The sequence below is a fragment of the Prenolepis imparis genome, unplaced genomic scaffold, assembly GCF_030444845.1.
Source record: "Prenolepis imparis isolate NDT839.2.m4 unplaced genomic scaffold, iyPreImpa1.0 SCAF_10, whole genome shotgun sequence".
Taxonomy (NCBI): domain Eukaryota; kingdom Metazoa; phylum Arthropoda; class Insecta; order Hymenoptera; family Formicidae; genus Prenolepis; species Prenolepis imparis.
This window is the reverse complement of record NW_028141168.1, coordinates 3,818,305-3,835,679: the sequence shown is the minus strand read 5'-3', so window position 1 is coordinate 3,835,679 and position 17,375 is coordinate 3,818,305. Positions and strand designations below refer to the sequence as shown.

At 44.5% G+C, this 17,375-nt stretch overlaps 1 protein-coding gene across 1 annotated transcript; it reads right to left on the bottom strand.

The window, feature by feature from the left end:
- Positions 1 to 6,260: 6,260 nt before the first annotated feature.
- On the bottom strand, positions 6,261 to 11,354 carry LOC145941460 (uncharacterized). Its single transcript, XM_083047573.1, has 6 exons — positions 11,277 to 11,354; positions 10,244 to 10,446; positions 8,023 to 10,156; positions 7,195 to 7,644; positions 6,466 to 6,930; positions 6,261 to 6,326 (listed from the first exon to the last, which is right to left on the bottom strand). The coding sequence occupies exons 1-6, from the start codon at positions 11,352 to 11,354 to the stop codon at positions 6,261 to 6,263; spliced, it is 3,396 nt and encodes a 1,131-aa protein (XP_082903699.1).
- Between the last annotated feature and the right edge of the window lie 6,021 nt (positions 11,355 to 17,375).

Sequence of the window (17,375 nt, the reverse complement as noted above, 5' to 3'; positions counted from 1 at the left end):
AACAAACAAAGAAATTAAAGACCTAAAATAATTTTATAATTATTTATTGTATAAAAAATCAATGATTAATATTGTATATATAATTTTATTAAATCATGAATTATAATTACAAATGCAAAAAAGTAATATACTCTATCAGAAATAATTTATTCTTTAACATAATATGAAATATATTGATTTGCTTTAATAACATATTTGTGTACCTCTATCCAATGTATTAGTTATTTCTTTTATATATAAAGAGTCTTCTATATATCAGAACTATTTTATTGATAAACGGAACAAACGTTACAAAAAAAGGTGAAGTCGCTTAGTGAGAGAAAAGGAACGAACTAACTAACAAAGTTTCTTAGCGCAATCACATGCAAAAGAAAAATATATCTAGCGCTGAAGCGCCGCCAATCACTGTCGTCAACTTAGTTACATTAACTCAATTGGTTGCGCGGGCTATTTGAACTCGCTAGATTATACATATATCCAACACTCCCGCTTAATCTAGTGAGCAAAAAAAATTATTGTGTAACATTTGGCATGCTTAAGCCTAGACCTTTAAGACAAAATGCGTGTTTTGTACCATTTAAAGGCTTGGTAAAAATATCAGCTATCATTCTGTCAGTGGACATATATTTAAGTGTAATCTCATTCCTTTCAAGAGTTTCTGTGACAAAATGATACCTAATATCAATATGTTTGGTTCTATTATGAAATACTGGATTGCACGCTAGTTTTTGAGCACTTTGATTATCATTATATAAAGTTATGGGTTTATTAAGTTTGATTAGCTCATTTAACAATCCTTTCAAATGAATAGCTTCTTTGGCAGATTCTGAGAGGGCAATATATTCTGCCTCTGTACTTGATAGAGCTACCGAACGCTGTTTTCGAGCTTCCCAGGATATCGGTCCATTTGCAAACATAAATACATAGCCTGTGTATGACCTGCGATCAATTACATCATTCGCCCAATCTGCATCTGCATAGCCTGTTATTTTAATGTCACTAATCCCTTTATAAACTAATGAATGGTCGAGGGAACCTTTTAAATATCTTAGAATTCTTTTTGCTGATTTCCAATTCTGATCAGTATGATCTCTATTAAATTGACTTAAAAAACTGGTTACAAATGCAATGTCAGGCCTAGAGTTGACAGCTAAATACATTAACGCACCTATCAATTGCTGGTATGGTACATTATTAATACTTTGTTTGTCATTACAATCAATTTTGAAACCTGCCTCCATGGGAGTTAAAGTACATTTTGCTTCTGACATACCGAATCTAACAAGCAGTTCTAGAATATAATCCTTCTGATTTATGCTTATTATTTTTGACTTTCTATCTCTTTCAATATTTAGTCCTAAACATCTTTTGGCTTGTCCTAAGTCTTTGATCTTAAAATTCTTCTTTAATTGTTCTTTTAATTTTACTTTTTCAGTTTTATCATTAGAAAATATTAAAAAATCATCGACATATAACGCAATAATTATAATAAACTTATTGCTTTTTTTGAAAAATATACATGCTTCAAACTTGGATTTTTGAAAGCCTAACCTGAGCAATACTTCTTCTACCTTTTTATTCCAAACTCTAGAGGATTGCTTAAGGCTATAGATTGCCTTTTTTAATAGACATACCTTATCTTTATTATTGGGATCAATAAAACCCTCGGGCTGATTCATATAAATTTCTTCTGATAGCTCACCATTTAAGAAGGCTGTGTCTACGTCTAGATGATCTATGTCTAGGTCTAATTCTGCGGAAAGAGCAATTAATAGTCTTATACTAGAATGTCTTACAACAGGCGAGAATGTTTCGTAATAGTCACTGCCAAATTCTTGGGTGAAGCCCTTTGCCACTAGACGTGCTTTATATTTTATTGTGTCACCGGCTGAGTTTCTTTTTGTGCGAAACACCCACTTATTTTTGACTATCTTCTTACTTTCTGGACAGTCCACCAGGGTCCAAGCTTCATTGATCGCCATTGATTGAAGTTCTGCTTTCATTGCCTCCTTTCATCGAGCACTATCCTCCTGTTTGACAGCTTCTTCAAAATTCATCGGGTCATTCGGTTCATACATGATTTGATATAGCATGTGGTCCGGATACTCCTTAGGATTTCTGTTTCTTTTTGGGTATCTTCTGTTTTTCTCTTCAGTTTCCAGGACCGCAGGAGATTCATCCGCCGCCTCTTCTTCTGTTTCTGTGAGACTTTCATATTTCTCTTCCTCTTCTTCTTCTTCCGAATCATCTCCAGTTTCATTCGATTGTGTTGATTTTGAATCCTCTGTCTCTGGGAGATCTTCTGACTCTTCCTTATCGCTTAATAATTTAGTATGAGCAATACTTTTATTTTTTCCTTCTATATCATTTATCGAAAAAATATTCTCCAGAAAAGTTACATCTCTTGCTCTGATTATCTTTCCTTTTTCTTCGAGATCAAATAGTCTGTATCCTTTCGTGTCTTCGCAGTATCCGACGAATATACACGGTTTTCCTTTTGCGTCCCATTTGCTTCTCAAATTCTTCGAAATGTGTAAGTATGCCACGCAACCGAATACTTTCAAGTGACTTAGGTCAATTTTTCTGCCTGTCCATACTTCTTCTGGTGTCCTTCCTTTTATTGCTTTGTGAGGAGAACGATTCTTCAAGTATACTGCAGTGTTCACTGCTTCTGCCCAAAATTTCTGATCGCAATTTGCATCCTGCATCATGCACCGAGCTCTTTCAACGATTGTCCGATTTGTCCTCTCTGCCACGCCATTTTGTTCTGGCGTGTACGGAACCGTGAGTTGATGTCTGATGCCCTTTGACTTGAGATATTCTTCAAATTCTCTGTTTATGTACTCTCGACCATTGTCCGAACGGAGAACTTTTATGGTGTAATCGGTTTCGTTCTCTACTAGACGTTGATAATCTTTGAAGGTCGAGTACACTTCACTTTTTGACGCAAGGAAGAATACATGGATTTTTCTAGAAAAATCGTCAATGAAGGTTAGTATATATCTTTTTCCACTCCACGAATACTCTGGCATCGGACCACATAAATCTGAGTGTACTATACCTAATAGTTTATTAGCTCTTCTTGCATTTTTATTCCCGAAGGGCTTTCTAGTTTGTTTGCCTTTTAAGCAGGCAACACATTGCTCACCTCTTTCTTCGGCAAAGTTGACTCCTGTTGCTAAACCTTGTTTGAGTAGATTCATGCTTACTCTATTAAGATGTCCTAGTCTTCTGTGCCATATATCCTCGCTGTCAACGTGCTTTGCAAGATTTGCCTCCTGAGAGATAGTGTCCAAGCGATATAAGCCTTTGTGATTGGAGGCTGTGACAACAACTTCTCCCTTTATCGAGCAGTCTTCAGCGTCATAGACTTGACAACCTGTTGAATTGAATACTATGACATGACCATTTTTTATCATTTTACTTACAGAAAGCAGGTTAGTCTTCAAGCCCGGAACGTAAACTACACTGGAAATGTTCTTCGGGCCATCTCTTGTGGAAACAACCACTTTTCCAGTTCCATGTGCACTCAGTGCCTGACCACTTGCAACAGTTACGTTGTGATTTCTGTCTTCATTGTAGTCTTGTAACCAATCCTTCCTATTGGATATGTGTGTAGTTGCACCCGAGTCTACGTACCATTCTTCAGTTGCTGAGTCCTTTGCGTTTGATACAAACAACGCTTTGTCCTTCTTGCAGGCGTCACCCGCTGCTTTGTCCTTCATTTTATTAGCCTTTTTGTTGGTAGGACATTCACTCTTAAAGTGACCTTCTTTATTGCACTTGTAGCACACTACTGTCTTTCTTTTATAGTGTGTTTTATTTCCTTTCGAGTAAAAGGCTTTGTCATCAGAATTTGAACTATTTGAATGCTTCGTGTCCTGCAGGAGTTTAGCCTTTACAAAGTCACTTGTTAGTCTTACATTTGCACTTTCCAGGGCCATTACCATTGGATTATAATCTTCTGTGAGTCCACTCAACATTTAATTTCTTCATGGTGTTGGCAGTTTATGGTTATCGGCTGCTCGGTAAGTGTGGAGTACAACCATGAGTGCTGGTTAGTCAGCTCAATCCATATGGTATGATTGGAATGTATATATCGTGTGTCGCATAACTTTTGCCCTGGGCGGGTGTGTGTGTATGCTTGAATTTCGCAGATCGCATTGTCGTTTATGTGATAGATGGGCCTATTTTGTTCGCATATAGTGATTGTCTACGTTAATACATTTTTCTAAATTACTTTGCGTTATTGTTAGTTTTGATTTTCGTTATCAATGGCTACTATCGGTTGGTTTATTTCTGCGAAGGTAAATAAATTCCCGTGGCTATAACTCGGTAGGGGAATAGCCTTCACTATGTTATATCTAGGATGCGAAATTAGTGGGAAGCGCAAAATAGTGTGTACGTAAGGGTTATTAAAATATGCGCTAACGGTTACGAATTTTTCAATCGTGAGCCAATTGTCTTCGGAGATTCCGAAGGGGAAGAATAGTCCTTGGGGCACTTGTGACGTGGCTTCCTTGAGACTTTCTATGATTTGATCTAACGGAATTAACCTCGGATGTATCCTTCCTGTTTTTACTGCCATTAAGTGTTCGATGACGTCTTCCGCGTCTCTCATCAAATCCGTTATTATGGCATTAACTATGGAGAAGTATTCGTGTATTTCTTCTCGTTGTACTTGATTTGCCATCTGTTTTTGGATTTTGGTGGTAAAATTGAGTAGTAGTTGTTCGTTGTATTGGGTTGTTTTTTCCAGATTATCGATGTGGGCAATTGTTGTGTTTAAAATTTTTACTTGATTTTTCATCGTGTGATGCAGTGTTTGCTCTTGATTTTGTAAGAGGAGTAGTTGTTCCTTGATGACCTTGTCGTCATTGGCATCCATGGTTCCGAAGAGTGTTTTTGCTAGTGTCCCGATCCCGTCGAGTAGTCCTCTTCGTTTGTTTGTCGGTGTCCTGTATATGGTGTTTACTCGTTTTAAGAGGTGTGTTAATTTATCATTCTCCGTTTCGATAATCGTTTTTTGGATTTGGCAGCTTTCTTTATTTTGTATCTTGTGTAGGAGGTGTCCGTGATCAATATAATTTTGTAAATCGTGGAATCTTTTATTTAAGGTTCCTAGGTCTATATTAATTATTAACTTCCAGGTGGATTCTACTTGATGTAGATAACCGATTTTTTCGAAGTATATCCCTGGCTCTCGATTAAATTGTTCTACCTCGTATTCCTCTTCTAGGTCCTTTCTTGCAGTAGTAGGCTGCATCTTTCATGTCATTAGCGCTCTGGAATGGAAATAGATGTGCCGAAATTTTTCTTTCTTAATGTTCTATGAACGCTTTTAAACGGTTCGCATGTGTATTTATTATCTTTCGTCCTACTTTAATATTATAATTGACATCGGAGATTTTGTCGATGATTGTGTACGGTCCGGTCCATAATGCATCGAGTTTTTTGGATCGGCCCCTGCGGACGGTTTCGTTGTGTAATAGTACTTTTTCTCCTACCTTGAACGTGGTATTCTTCGATTTTTTGTCGTAGTTATCCTTTGCTTTCACCTTTTCGTTTTTTAAGTGTTCCTTTGCGATTTGCTGGGCGGCGCGTAATTTTTCTTTCAATTCTTGCGCGTAGTCATCGTATGTATATGTCGGCTTCGGGGGTTGCGATAATGCCGTAGGTAGGGTTGCTTGATGCCCGTAAAGTAGTTCGAACGGCGTGAACCCCGTGGCTGTATGCGGTGTGGTGTTATATGCAAACATTGCGTATGATGTCCATTCATCCCAGTCTGTTTGTTCAGCATTAATGTAGTGGCGAAGGTATTCTGCTAAGGTACGGTGTGATCGTTCCAAGGCTCCGTTGCTTTCTGGATGGTATGCAGTTGTCTGAATTTTCTCAATTTTTAGTAATTTACAGACGTCCTTGAACATTTCGCTAAGGAAGTTTGTACCCTGGTCGGTTAAGACCTTTTCTGGGATACCATGTTCGAAGATAATTTTTGTTACGAATTCCCTTGCAATTGTTGCGGCTTCTTGATTAGTTATCGGAATCGCTTTACTAAATTTAGTTTAGATTATCTTGGAAGGTAAGTACATATTTATTCCCATTACCAGAGATCGTTAGGGGTCCTACGATGTCTAAAGCGCATTTTTCGAATGGTTTGCTTGCGGTATCTGTTATTACCAGCGGTGCTTTGTTTTTTCGCGAAAGTTTATTTTTTTGGCAGAGTTCACATTTTGTTACATAGTTTTCTACGTCCTTAGTCAGTCCTTTCCAGTTGTGTAGTAACCGGATTCTGTTAATGGTGCGTTCGGTCCCTTGATGTCCTCCTAGGGGTGCGTCGTGATACTCATATAGTATGCGGCGTTTCTCCTCTTCCGTGTATTTCCGCTCTGTTTTTGTGTCATTAATTTCTTCTTTATCGATTTTATTAATTTCTTCTTCATCGATTTTATTAATTTCACCTACGTGTCGGCTGAGTGCGTCGGCGTTTTTATTAGCTTTGCCTGCCTTGTGTACAATCTCGTAATCGTATTCTTCAAGTTTTAATCGCCAACGCATCAATCGCGATCCAGGATCCGTTACATTAAATAACCATACTAATGGTTTGTGATCGGTGATAATTTTGAATTTCGTACCATACAGATAAGGCCTGAAATGTTTTACTGCCCATACTATGGCTAGTAGTTCCTTTTCAGTAGTATTATAGTTATGTTCCGCCCGCGACAAAATTCTGCTTGCGTAAGCAATCGGGCGGTCTTGTCCTACCGGGCCTTGCGACAGTATGGCTCCGATGGCGTAATCTGAGGCATCCGTTGTTACGAGGAATTCCTGGTCGAATTCCGGATATTTTAGTATGGGTGCGGTAGTTAATTTATTTTTTAACGTGTCAAATGCGTTTTGCTGTTCGCTGTTCCACTCAAATTTTTCTTCCTTTTTTGTTAATTTTGTCAAGGGTTTAGCAATTTTTGAGAAATTTTCTATAAATTTTCTATAGTAACCTGCTAAACCTATGAACGCTTGTATTTCCTTAGCTTTGGTGGGAGTGGGGAATTTTTGTACGGCGTTTATTTTGGAAGGATCAGGCATGATCCCTTTTTCTGTAACGATGTGCCCTAAATATATTACTTCCTTTCTAAGGAACTCGCATTTGTCTGGTTGGAGTTTTAAGTTGTGTTTACGTAATCTGTAGAGAACCTCGGCGAGTCGCATGTGGTGGTCCTCTAGGCTGTTACCGTATATTACTATATCGTCCAAGTATACGAGACATTTGATCCCTTGTAGTCCCGTCAGCACGGAGTTCATTAACCGTTGGAATGTAGCTGGCGCGTTCGTTAACCCGAATGGCATTCGATTGAACTCGTAATGTCCATACGGTGTGGAAAATGCAGTCTTGCATTTATCGGCCATGGGTATCTGATGGTAGCCCGACGCTAGATCCAAGGTGGTGAAGTACTTTGCATTTCCCAGTTGGTCTAGTATATCCGTTATGTTCGGTATTGGAAAAGAATCGCCTATGGTTAAATTATTAAGTTTCCGGAAATCTACAACTATGCGTAATTTTCGGTTTCCTTCCGCATCCGCTTTTTTGGGGACCACAAGTAAAGGCGCATTCCATTGGCTGTTACTAGGTCGGATTAGGTTGTCCTTCAACATGCCCTCTATTTGTTTATTTATTTCTTTTTTGTGTTTCTCCGGCAATCGGTATGGGCGTACATTTACAGGTGCACTGTCAGCTCGGAGCGCGATTTCGTGTGACGTAGTCGGAGTGCAAGTCAGCGCGTCTCCTTTAAGGTAAAACACGTCACCGAATTCCTCACAGATTTGAAGCAATGTTTTTTCTTCTTCTTGATTGAGATGTTGTAGTCGGAGTAAATTTTTTATTTGCGCTCTGCGGGAGAGTGTAGGCGCTTCCTGGAGAGGCGGGACATTCTCTCTTCGAGCCACCGTGTTCGTAATTTCCTCGACGTTTACCCATGGAGTTGACATTTTAATGTATTTTTCGGTTGTATTTATAATGCTAACCGGGCATGAAAATTCTTCTGGTTCTACGAGACAGTGTCCGATAAATACTCCGGGCAGCATTTCTTCGGCGCGTACCACGCCTACCTTATTCGAGTCGGTGGTGGCTCGGATGATTGTTTCGCTTCGCGGCTTCAGCATTAGCGCGCGGTACGGGCGTAATTTTAATATTGTCTCTGCTAGTTGTAGCTGTTTTTTGTCGTAATCACACGTTATCTTGTGCTTTTGCAAGAAATCTACTCCCAAGATTCCTTCGTAGTCGATAGGGAAATCGTCCTTCACGATGTAGATAGGATGCCGTATTTTTCGGTCCTTCAAGGTTATTGTGGCCTTGATTTTTCCTATGGTCTGGATCTGGTGTCCCGTTACTCCGGTCAATGCCATTTTCTCTTCGTAGATCATGGCTTCCCCTTTTAGATTTCTTAATTTAATTAAGGTCACTGTTGCGCCGGTGTCGAAGAGTAAATTTAACCTTCCCTTCTTTGCCTCTTGTATGGGCAGAGTCACTAGATCTAGACCTGTCGTAGTGGATAGTTGTGTGGTTACTTGCGATATTTGATACTCGGCCGCGGGTCTCGGCCGTTTCGTGTTTTCCTCGTCTTCTTCATCCTCCGGTGTTGTATGTTTCTTTCGCTGTCCACTAGTGTTAGAATGGCCTTGGGCGCTCTTATTTCCGTTTGTCCTTGTCTGCGTATTTCCCGGGCGTCCGTGCAGACTCCAACATTCGTTACGACCGTGACCTGATTTTTTGCAGTATGTGCAATGTTTCTCAACAGCGTTGATTTTCCCTTGTGGTTTTGGCAAGGAGAATCTGTTGGCGTATCTGCTCGTGCGGCAGTCTCGTCCGAGGTGTCCGGTCTTCCCGCATTTGTGACACTGTATAGTTTTATTGATGTGTCCTGCGTGTGAAGCGGTCTGGTCGGTCCGGGGTCGCAGTGTCTGCTCTGTCGGGCCCTTCACTTTCTCTTCCGCGCTGGCTTGTGCGATGGCGTCTTGTAGCGTCGTGTGATGCTGTGCTCGTACCATCAGCTGGATGTTTTCCTGGAGGCCTATCTGGAAGTTCTGCAGGGCTTGTTGTTGCAGCGTATCGAGTATAATGTGCTTGCGCTCGCTGCCGAAAGCCTGCCCTTCGATCATGGATTCGTACAGTTCCATGGCTAAATTATCGACGCGTAGTCCGTATTCCCGGGCGCTTTCGCCGGGTTTTTGCTTCAGGGTGTTGAATTCCACCTGAAGATGGGTAGTGCTCCTCTTGCTTAGATAGCAGATTTCCAGTTCCCGTTTAAGTTGAGCGAAGTTGTTTATGTCGCGTGTTTCAAAGTCGAGCATAGCCTTCCCCTTTAGCTTGGTGCAGAGTATCGCTTCTAGTAGCGTCTTTTCGTCTACTGGGTTAATATTTTTTATAGCGTAGGAGCTGGCGCTTAGAAATTCTTTAAGTCTGGCTTGGGAGGTTCCGTCGAACTCAGGTATCATGTCTCGCGCTTCTTTCAGTCGTAAGAAACCATGCAGATGTGCGGTTTGCCTGCGCACATCGCTCACGGTTCGTCCATAGGAGAGGTCGGCATAGGGGTTTTCGTGTATTATTCGCGTTCTATTTAAGTCTTCCCGGTTAGTACGTAGGTCCCGCATCTGGTCGCGGAGGTGTCTCATTTCCTCTTGCATTTCTCGGAAGCTCTGCAAAACCTCGACTAATACCGCGTTGCTCGGATCTTCGCTAGGACGTCCCGCATCCTCGTAATGGGCGGCGGCGCCATGCCTAGTCTGCGTTCGCATACGCTCGATTTCTCTATCTATGTCGTCGGACGGGACCGAGGGGTGTGTCATAGTGTTTCCGTCAGGTATCTCAAAAATACTACTATCGTACGACACGGGGGAGTAGTTTCGTCTTACCGAAACGCGATCAACCGATGTTCGATCGATATTGCTCGGTCCTGCTTCGTTATTATTATGCGGCGAGGACTGGTTGTCCGTTCCGCCTTGGGTTTCGGGTTCGCGAGCTTCCGGTTCGCGCGGATTTACGCCTGGGTATTCGGATTCGAGATTCTTTCGGACGCTATCGCGAATATCGCGGGCCGCTTCTTCTACCACTTGCACGGGCGTTACGAAGCCGAATCTATTTGCTAATTTCGCGGGTGCGCTTAAAAAACGTGGTCGTTGAAACGTGATCTTCTTTTTTGCCGGTGCCGACATTCAGGCAATATTATTATACAATATGCTGACTTACAGTATAACGATGATACGCATTTTCTTTCGCTCGCTCGTCGTTTTCGCACGGTCGGCTGTTGGTCGGTTCCTTGTGCTGTCTCGTGGTTGGGTGGTCCTGTTCTGGTCCGCTGCAGCTTCTCTCGGTATTCCTTTTTTGAGGTCCTCGAGCACTGACGATGTTGGCAGATCCTTACTTGGCAGATCTCTCTTGTTGTTAGGAATCTTGTATTGTCAGATATCCTTTATTGCTCAGTATCAGAATCCCACCGCTGCCACCATTTTGTTGTGCCTCTCAGGGTACAACGGGATTTGTAGGATACTTTGAGGGGTCCATTCGTCTTAGGAGTTAGGACTCCGAGTGTCGAGGGTGGTGAAAAGAACACTTTGGTCACAAGAGAAGAGTTTATTCCAACTCACGTGTACAATTCTTTGGTATGTCGAATCGCAGCGCGTCCTCACAATAGATTAGCTGTAATTACTTGTCGCCCTCGGTTCGGAATACGGCCCCGAGGAGTTAATCAGGCGCGCTTATATTACCCGAAAGTAGGTTTTGTTTTTCGGTTAATGTGTCGCATGTATGCAATCGGTTTTGCATCGTCTGCGTTTTGCGATCTCGAATGTGTCGCGATGTCTTAACGCGTGTATGCAATCGGTTGCGTTTTTTATTTCGAGGCGCGCGCTATATCTTTTGAAATGCTGATTCTGCGTTCTCTTTTGTGGGTTTTTAGGTCGTGGTTGGGTCATAGTGTTTACGGTTACAACACCAGCTTCGCATCACTGCGAAACCCTCACGGCTACCCTCCCTTGGAATTGAACTTATGGTTCTTATCTCTATATATATACACACTTAAATCTAACTAATAGCTAAGTATGAACCCCCCCTTGAATAGTTATCACTGCACATCTGCTATCCTGATTGGACTGTATTGCGCATACCCCCCTAGTTCCGCTCGCGTCGATGGTACTGCAGTAGCTGCACCATTCCGCGGGTCGAAAACTATCCTGTGTACTTAATATTAATTAAAATTAACTTAAAATTAAAATCAACTAACTAAGTCATCCCTATGGATCTTTCTTCCAGCATGCTTATCACTAGGTAATGACCAGTCGTTGGGTCCATAACTCCTCATTTATCTACATCTAATCTGAATTAGACTAGTTCATCCCTGTCAACCACGGACTCATTGTGACAAGTCACTATGAGAAGCGTTTGCCTCCTCTTCTGCACTAAGTTCGGGCGGGATCAGCGCCTCGCGCGCTTGTCTCTCCCTCTCCCGGTTCTCCTTACGGAGCATTACTGATTCGGAAAACCGAGTCATAGCTTTCCAGGCTGCCTCTTCAGAAGTGATAGCCCGCACCACTGCTTCTATGCTCAGGTCGTTTCCAATAGCGACCTTCAAAGCTTCTCTGTCTGCTTCCCACTCCTTACATTCTTGTAGGGTATGCTCCGCAGTATCCACCCTATTATCATCGCAGTGTTCACACACTGACGATCGCATTTTCCCTATTCGATGCAAGTATGAGGCAAAGCATCCGTGACCCGTTAATAGTTGGGTCATATGGAAGGCCATGCTGCCGTGTCTCCGGTCTAACCAAGCCTTCATGTTGGGCAGAACGGCATCCCTGGTGCGAACCCCCGCAATCATGGGTCTTTTGAGATCAATTTCCCATTGACGCCGTGTGAGCAGAGCCTCGGACTCTCTAATTTCATTTGCCGCATTTACCGGCCAATCATTTTGACTCCTTAGTTCAGTCGTTCTGATGTAGATTCGCCTCCTCATTGCCGCCATGAGATGAAGTGGCGGCATTCTCGCCAGTAACGACGCTGCGTCAAGGGAGACCGTCCGATATGCTGATATCACCCGCAGATTGGTGATCTTCATCAGCCGATCAAGCTTCTTCCGATTGCGTCTTGCTGCTGTCAAGGCATCACACCATATTGGAGCGGCGTATAGAACTATCGATAAAATGACATTGGCATACAGCCTTCTCTTGGCCTCTCTAGGGCCCCTCAAATTAGGCATGAGTCTGCCTAAGGCTCTTGAAACTTTTGAGACCTTTTTCTCCACATATTCAAAGTGGTCTTTGAACGTCAGCCTAGGGTCCAAAACAACTCCGAGATATTTCATTATCTTCTTGGTCGGGATAATCTCATCACCGACCGTCACACTCGGGTAATGGTCCGGTTTTCTTCGTCCATGAAACATTACTGTTTCAGTCTTATTGACTGACACCGATAGGCCCAATCGCCTTATTCTATTGAGAATTAAGGCCGCCTGTATGTTTGCCCTTGTTGTGGCAGTGGCAACTGTATCGGCGGTCGCCAGAATAAGGGTGTCGTCCGCATAACATATGGTTCGACACCCGTATTCGTTACCTTCTTGCAGAACACTGTCGTACCCTATATTCCAGAGAATTGGACCGAGTACCGATCCTTGGGGTACTCCAGCCGTCATTGGTTTGGTGACAACGTTGCCCTGTTTGTCTGTATATTCGACAGTTCGCTGATGCAGGTAGCTGTCAATGATTCTCCTTAAATATTCCGGAAAGTGCTTTTGTCTAAGTGCCTCCCTGATAACCGGCCACGGTAGCGAGTTGAAAGCATTGCGGATATCAATGCTAATTGCTATTACTACCCCGTCTTGTTGGATGGCCTCCTCTATTGCCGACTGGACTTGGGCAAGAGCATCGCAAGTGGATCGCCCCTCTCGGAAACCAAATTGTTTTCCGAGAGTTGGTAGATCGGGTTGTCGCTCATCTATCTGTTCAGTCGGTCCACGATTATTTTTTCGAAAGTTTTGCCCATCTCATCAAGGAGGCATATTGGGCGCACTTTCGGTATCCCTTCATCTGAGTTGTTTCCTCCTTTTGGTATTAATACCAACATGGCGCGTTTCCATCGTCTTGGAAATGTACCCTCTTTGAGGCACGTATTTAGACAAGTCGTGATGTTTGCGATCATCTCTCCCGGCAGTTTTCCAAGGACTTTTGATTTGATTCCGTCCGGTCCCGGCGCCGTATTGCTACCGGCCTTGCGCTTAATAGCCTCGAACACCTCACGACCTGTTATGCTACACTCCTCCTCTGCTTCACTCCACTGCCAACCCGTCCAATTCTCTTTCGGGTCTGTTTCCCTGCCACTCGGGAACAAAGACTCCAGAAGGGTGTTGACTATATCCTCATTCAGGATCTCCGTAAGGCTCGGTGACGACCTTCGTAGCCTCTTCAGCACTACTTTATAGGGTAGACCCCAAGGGTCATCCTCGATAGTTTGAATCAGCTCGTGCCAGGCTTGGTATTTAGCCTTGTCGATCTCTAGTTTAAAGACCCTTCTGGCGTTCCTGTACTCATCTCGGAGTAGCTCAGTGGTTTCCGAAGATCTTCCTCTCTGCTTCGCATGAGACCAAGCTCTTCTCTTCGATATCGAGATTCCTCTAAGTCTCCCGATTTCATCATTCCACCAATAGGTTTGTTCTTTCGGTGGACATTTACCGATCCTGTTGGTGCCTGCGTCACATGCCTGGTGGATGGTACGTTCAATCCACTTAGCTTGTTGTTCTGCAGTTTCCTCTGCAATCTTGTCGTCAGGGTTTGTACAATTCCAGAGCACTGCGGCCTGGAATTTGTCTACATCTAACTTCTTGATGTTCCATCTCGGGTATTTAGGGCCTCTCCCATCTTTGTTATTTGTATTCAAGTATCCGTCATCTCGGCCAACGAACATTTGAATATATTCGTGATCTGACAGAGACTCGATACTATTCATAACCTGCCATCCACTAATAGATCCACGGATATCTGCGGTTGACCACGTTAGATCAATTATCGACCAGCCTTGTGGTCTTACACAAGTCGGGAGAGCACCCGAGTTAATTAGGCGCAGATCGTGTTCCGCCGCCCACTCGTCCACCAATTCGCCTCTACGGTCGGTGCGTCGTGAACCCCATTGCGAGGACTTTGCATTAAAGTCCCCGCATATGAGAGTTCTTCCATTTAAAATTCTGATGGCTACGCTTAACTCGTCGAGAAAAGTAAGAAACTCTTCCCTGGAGCCATTTGGGGATATATAACAAGAGATGATGTTTATACCCCCGTGTTCGACAATTACAAAGTTCTGGGCTTTGTGGACTAGTGAGCAAGTCCGAACTGCTCCAACCGATCTCCAATGTATAGCTGCCAGTTTATTGCCACTGCCGAACCATGAGACATTGTCCGGGACAATACGTGGCTCCGAGACCGCACAGATGGCAGCATTTAGCTCCGCCATATCCTGCTCAAGCAGATTCTGGGCTTGCCAGCCTCTGCCCAAGTTACACTGGAGAATTCGATACTTCATTCTCTACTTCCATTTCTTCCGGCCTCCAGACCGGGCTTTCCACCGTATTGGTACTGGGCTTCATTTTAAAGTCCGCCTTGCATAGATTGGATCCAATCCTATGGTTGGGATCCTTTCCTTGCTCTACGCATAGTATGCAGCGGACTGAGTTTTGGCATGTGAGGGCAGAATGATTCTCCTCACCGCACCTGAAGCAAGTTTTGCTTCTATCAACCGTTGCCGTACATTTTCCTCTTAAATGGCCGTGCCCCCAACACTTGTAGCATTGTGTTGGCCTAGCTTTCAAGAGTTCGATACGGGCCACAGTCCAGCCGATCTTGATCTTACCCTTTTGGGTCGCCTTAATTGCGGCCGCCAAGGGACATTGAGCCCAGACCGTAAACAACCCATTTGTCATGGGCCTTATTGTGCCGACCTTGACCTCTTCGGCCTTGCATTCGCCAGCAACGGCAATGACATCAGAGACTTCTTCCGGGACGACCGAGTCGTCAATTCCGATAAGTCTCATCTCGCCTTTTACGACAGGTCTCGTGACGATCGCTGTTCCTGCAAGTACGCCAGAGACTTTTTCCTTTAGAGCTTCGGCCTTTTCCGTCTTATCCTTGCCGGGGACTTCTATGACAATTCCTCCATTGGGGGAATGTCTTATATTCGACTTTTCTATATTCAAGTCGCCCAACGATATCTCCTCCCTGAGTTTCTTCAGAGTTGCTGCGTACGAAAAACCCTCAGCTACGCCTTTGATTGGTACCGCAGCTGTTCTGGGCGGTCTTCTCTTCTTGGCTTCGTTGCTATTGGTCGGTTTAGCCGTGCTGGCCTTTTGATTGCTCAAGGCGGCCTGTTTAGCCTTCTTCTTCCTTTGACGTTTCTCCTTCTTGGATTCTACCTGCTGCCAGGCTTCATTCCTTGGGGCGTCAACTTCCATTGGGCTACTTGACTGCCTCGTAGGTGAGTTTTGGGCCGCCGTCTCTTTTGGGGCAGCAATTTGAACGTTGCTTATTATCCTGGGCTTGTTTATAGCAACCCCTTGAGGGGTTTTAACTGGAGCGGTTCCAGGAACAGGGCCTTTGCCTTGCTCTTTAATGGTTCGACGCAGCTCTTTCCTCTGGGAGGTTAACTCCACAATACGTCTTGATAATTCGGCGTCCGCATTTTGGTATGTTCTCAGCATGCTTTTCTCCACGGCTGGGATTGGCACGGATACTCCTTTTAGCGGGGGTCTCATGACTAGATCGCTATTTTGTACTTCGACCACCTTAGTATCTGGGTTTACATGTACCTCTCTGCTCTCCCTGGACTTCGACTTGGAGCCCTTGCGGGGATTTTCAATCGGGGAGGATGCTTTTTCTTTTTCCTCAGCAATGTGGCCTCCATCGATCGCCTTCTTAAGATCTCCTACAATCCTTTGGAGGTCTTGCACGTCACGTCTCAGTTGGGCGGTCTCTCTTTTTGATGAGGCAAGTTCCGCAGCCAGCTCCATATTTCTTCTTCTCAAATAGCTAGGATCACCGGCGTCTTCGATCTTCTTACCAAAGACCCTTAGGATTTCCTTAATTACGTTGACTCGCCTTCTTATTTGCCCACTAAGGGCACCTTGGTAATTACTATTGGCTCTAATCATCTCTATGTCGTCGAGCCATTCAATGGCCGACGCTCCTATCTGAGAGACCGGAGCAATATGTAGTTCATCCACGCTTCGCGGAAGTGGGCGAAGTCGCTGCCCAATCGTTGGTTCGTCCCCGCTCTTCCTCTTCTTCCCAGGTTTCTTGGGAAGTTTCCTGGCATTAGTTTTGCCTTCCACTTCAGAACACGATTGTGACTGCGGTTCGGAGTCCGTATTTGAGATGATCTGCGTACTCAGACCGGCCACATTTGTACTACGTGTGATTCTTCTGTTGGATGCTTCTTCGTCCGTGGCTGTACACGGGACTTTGCTCGTTCGCGAGCTCCTCCTTATTTGTGGAGTCGGGTCATTCGTATCGCTGTCCCGCTCCGCATTCTTCCTTTTCCCCAGGACTTGGGCTGAGGAAGATGCCACTGAGGGATTATCCATTTCGAACTCCATCACTTACGATGGGGTATTATTAACTTCAGGTCCGGTGACCAGGTTGCTCACACTAGGGTTACTCGTGTCTCTTCCACTCGGAAGGACATGCTGAGGGAAGACGTCCACCACCACTTGCTTCGGTGCAGCCACTCATTCCGTGCCTCCTCCAAGAATTTTAGCCACAGAATTCTGTGATTCTTCCATAGGCTCGGTATTCGAGCGTATTCCCCGTTCCAATCGATTTGGGTCCGGTGATCGACTTAATCTCCGTTGGAGATTAACCAAGGATCGAGCCAGAGATGTATCCCCCCCCCGTCGGTTCCTTGCGCCGAGGATGTTAATACGGTTTTCCCTTCTCGGTCAGCAGGCGGGGCCTCCCATGGCTCACCGTCCGGCGACCAGTCTTGCAGGACTTCCTGCACAATAATTCTAGCGGGGTCGTGACTCGCACACCGCTTGCGCGTTGACTTGCGCTACCTCCCTCTCCTCCACATACTCCCCGATTTTATTTGCGTTAAGTTTCTTGTTGCTCATTCTCAAGCTTCCCACTGCTTGCCGCGGCTCGACCGGCCGGCGTATCTCCCACCGGCCGGGGGACGACCCGAAACATGACCGGAATCGCCCCCCAAGCCGGTGCCCCGGGGACTCCCGGGGGGAATACCGCACCCCGGCACAGGGCTCCGAGCCCCTTACTGGCCCACAGGGATTTTGACGTCCCTGTGGGTTTTCAGGGATCCCCCTCCTCCGACAAAGGGGGCACCGCGGCAA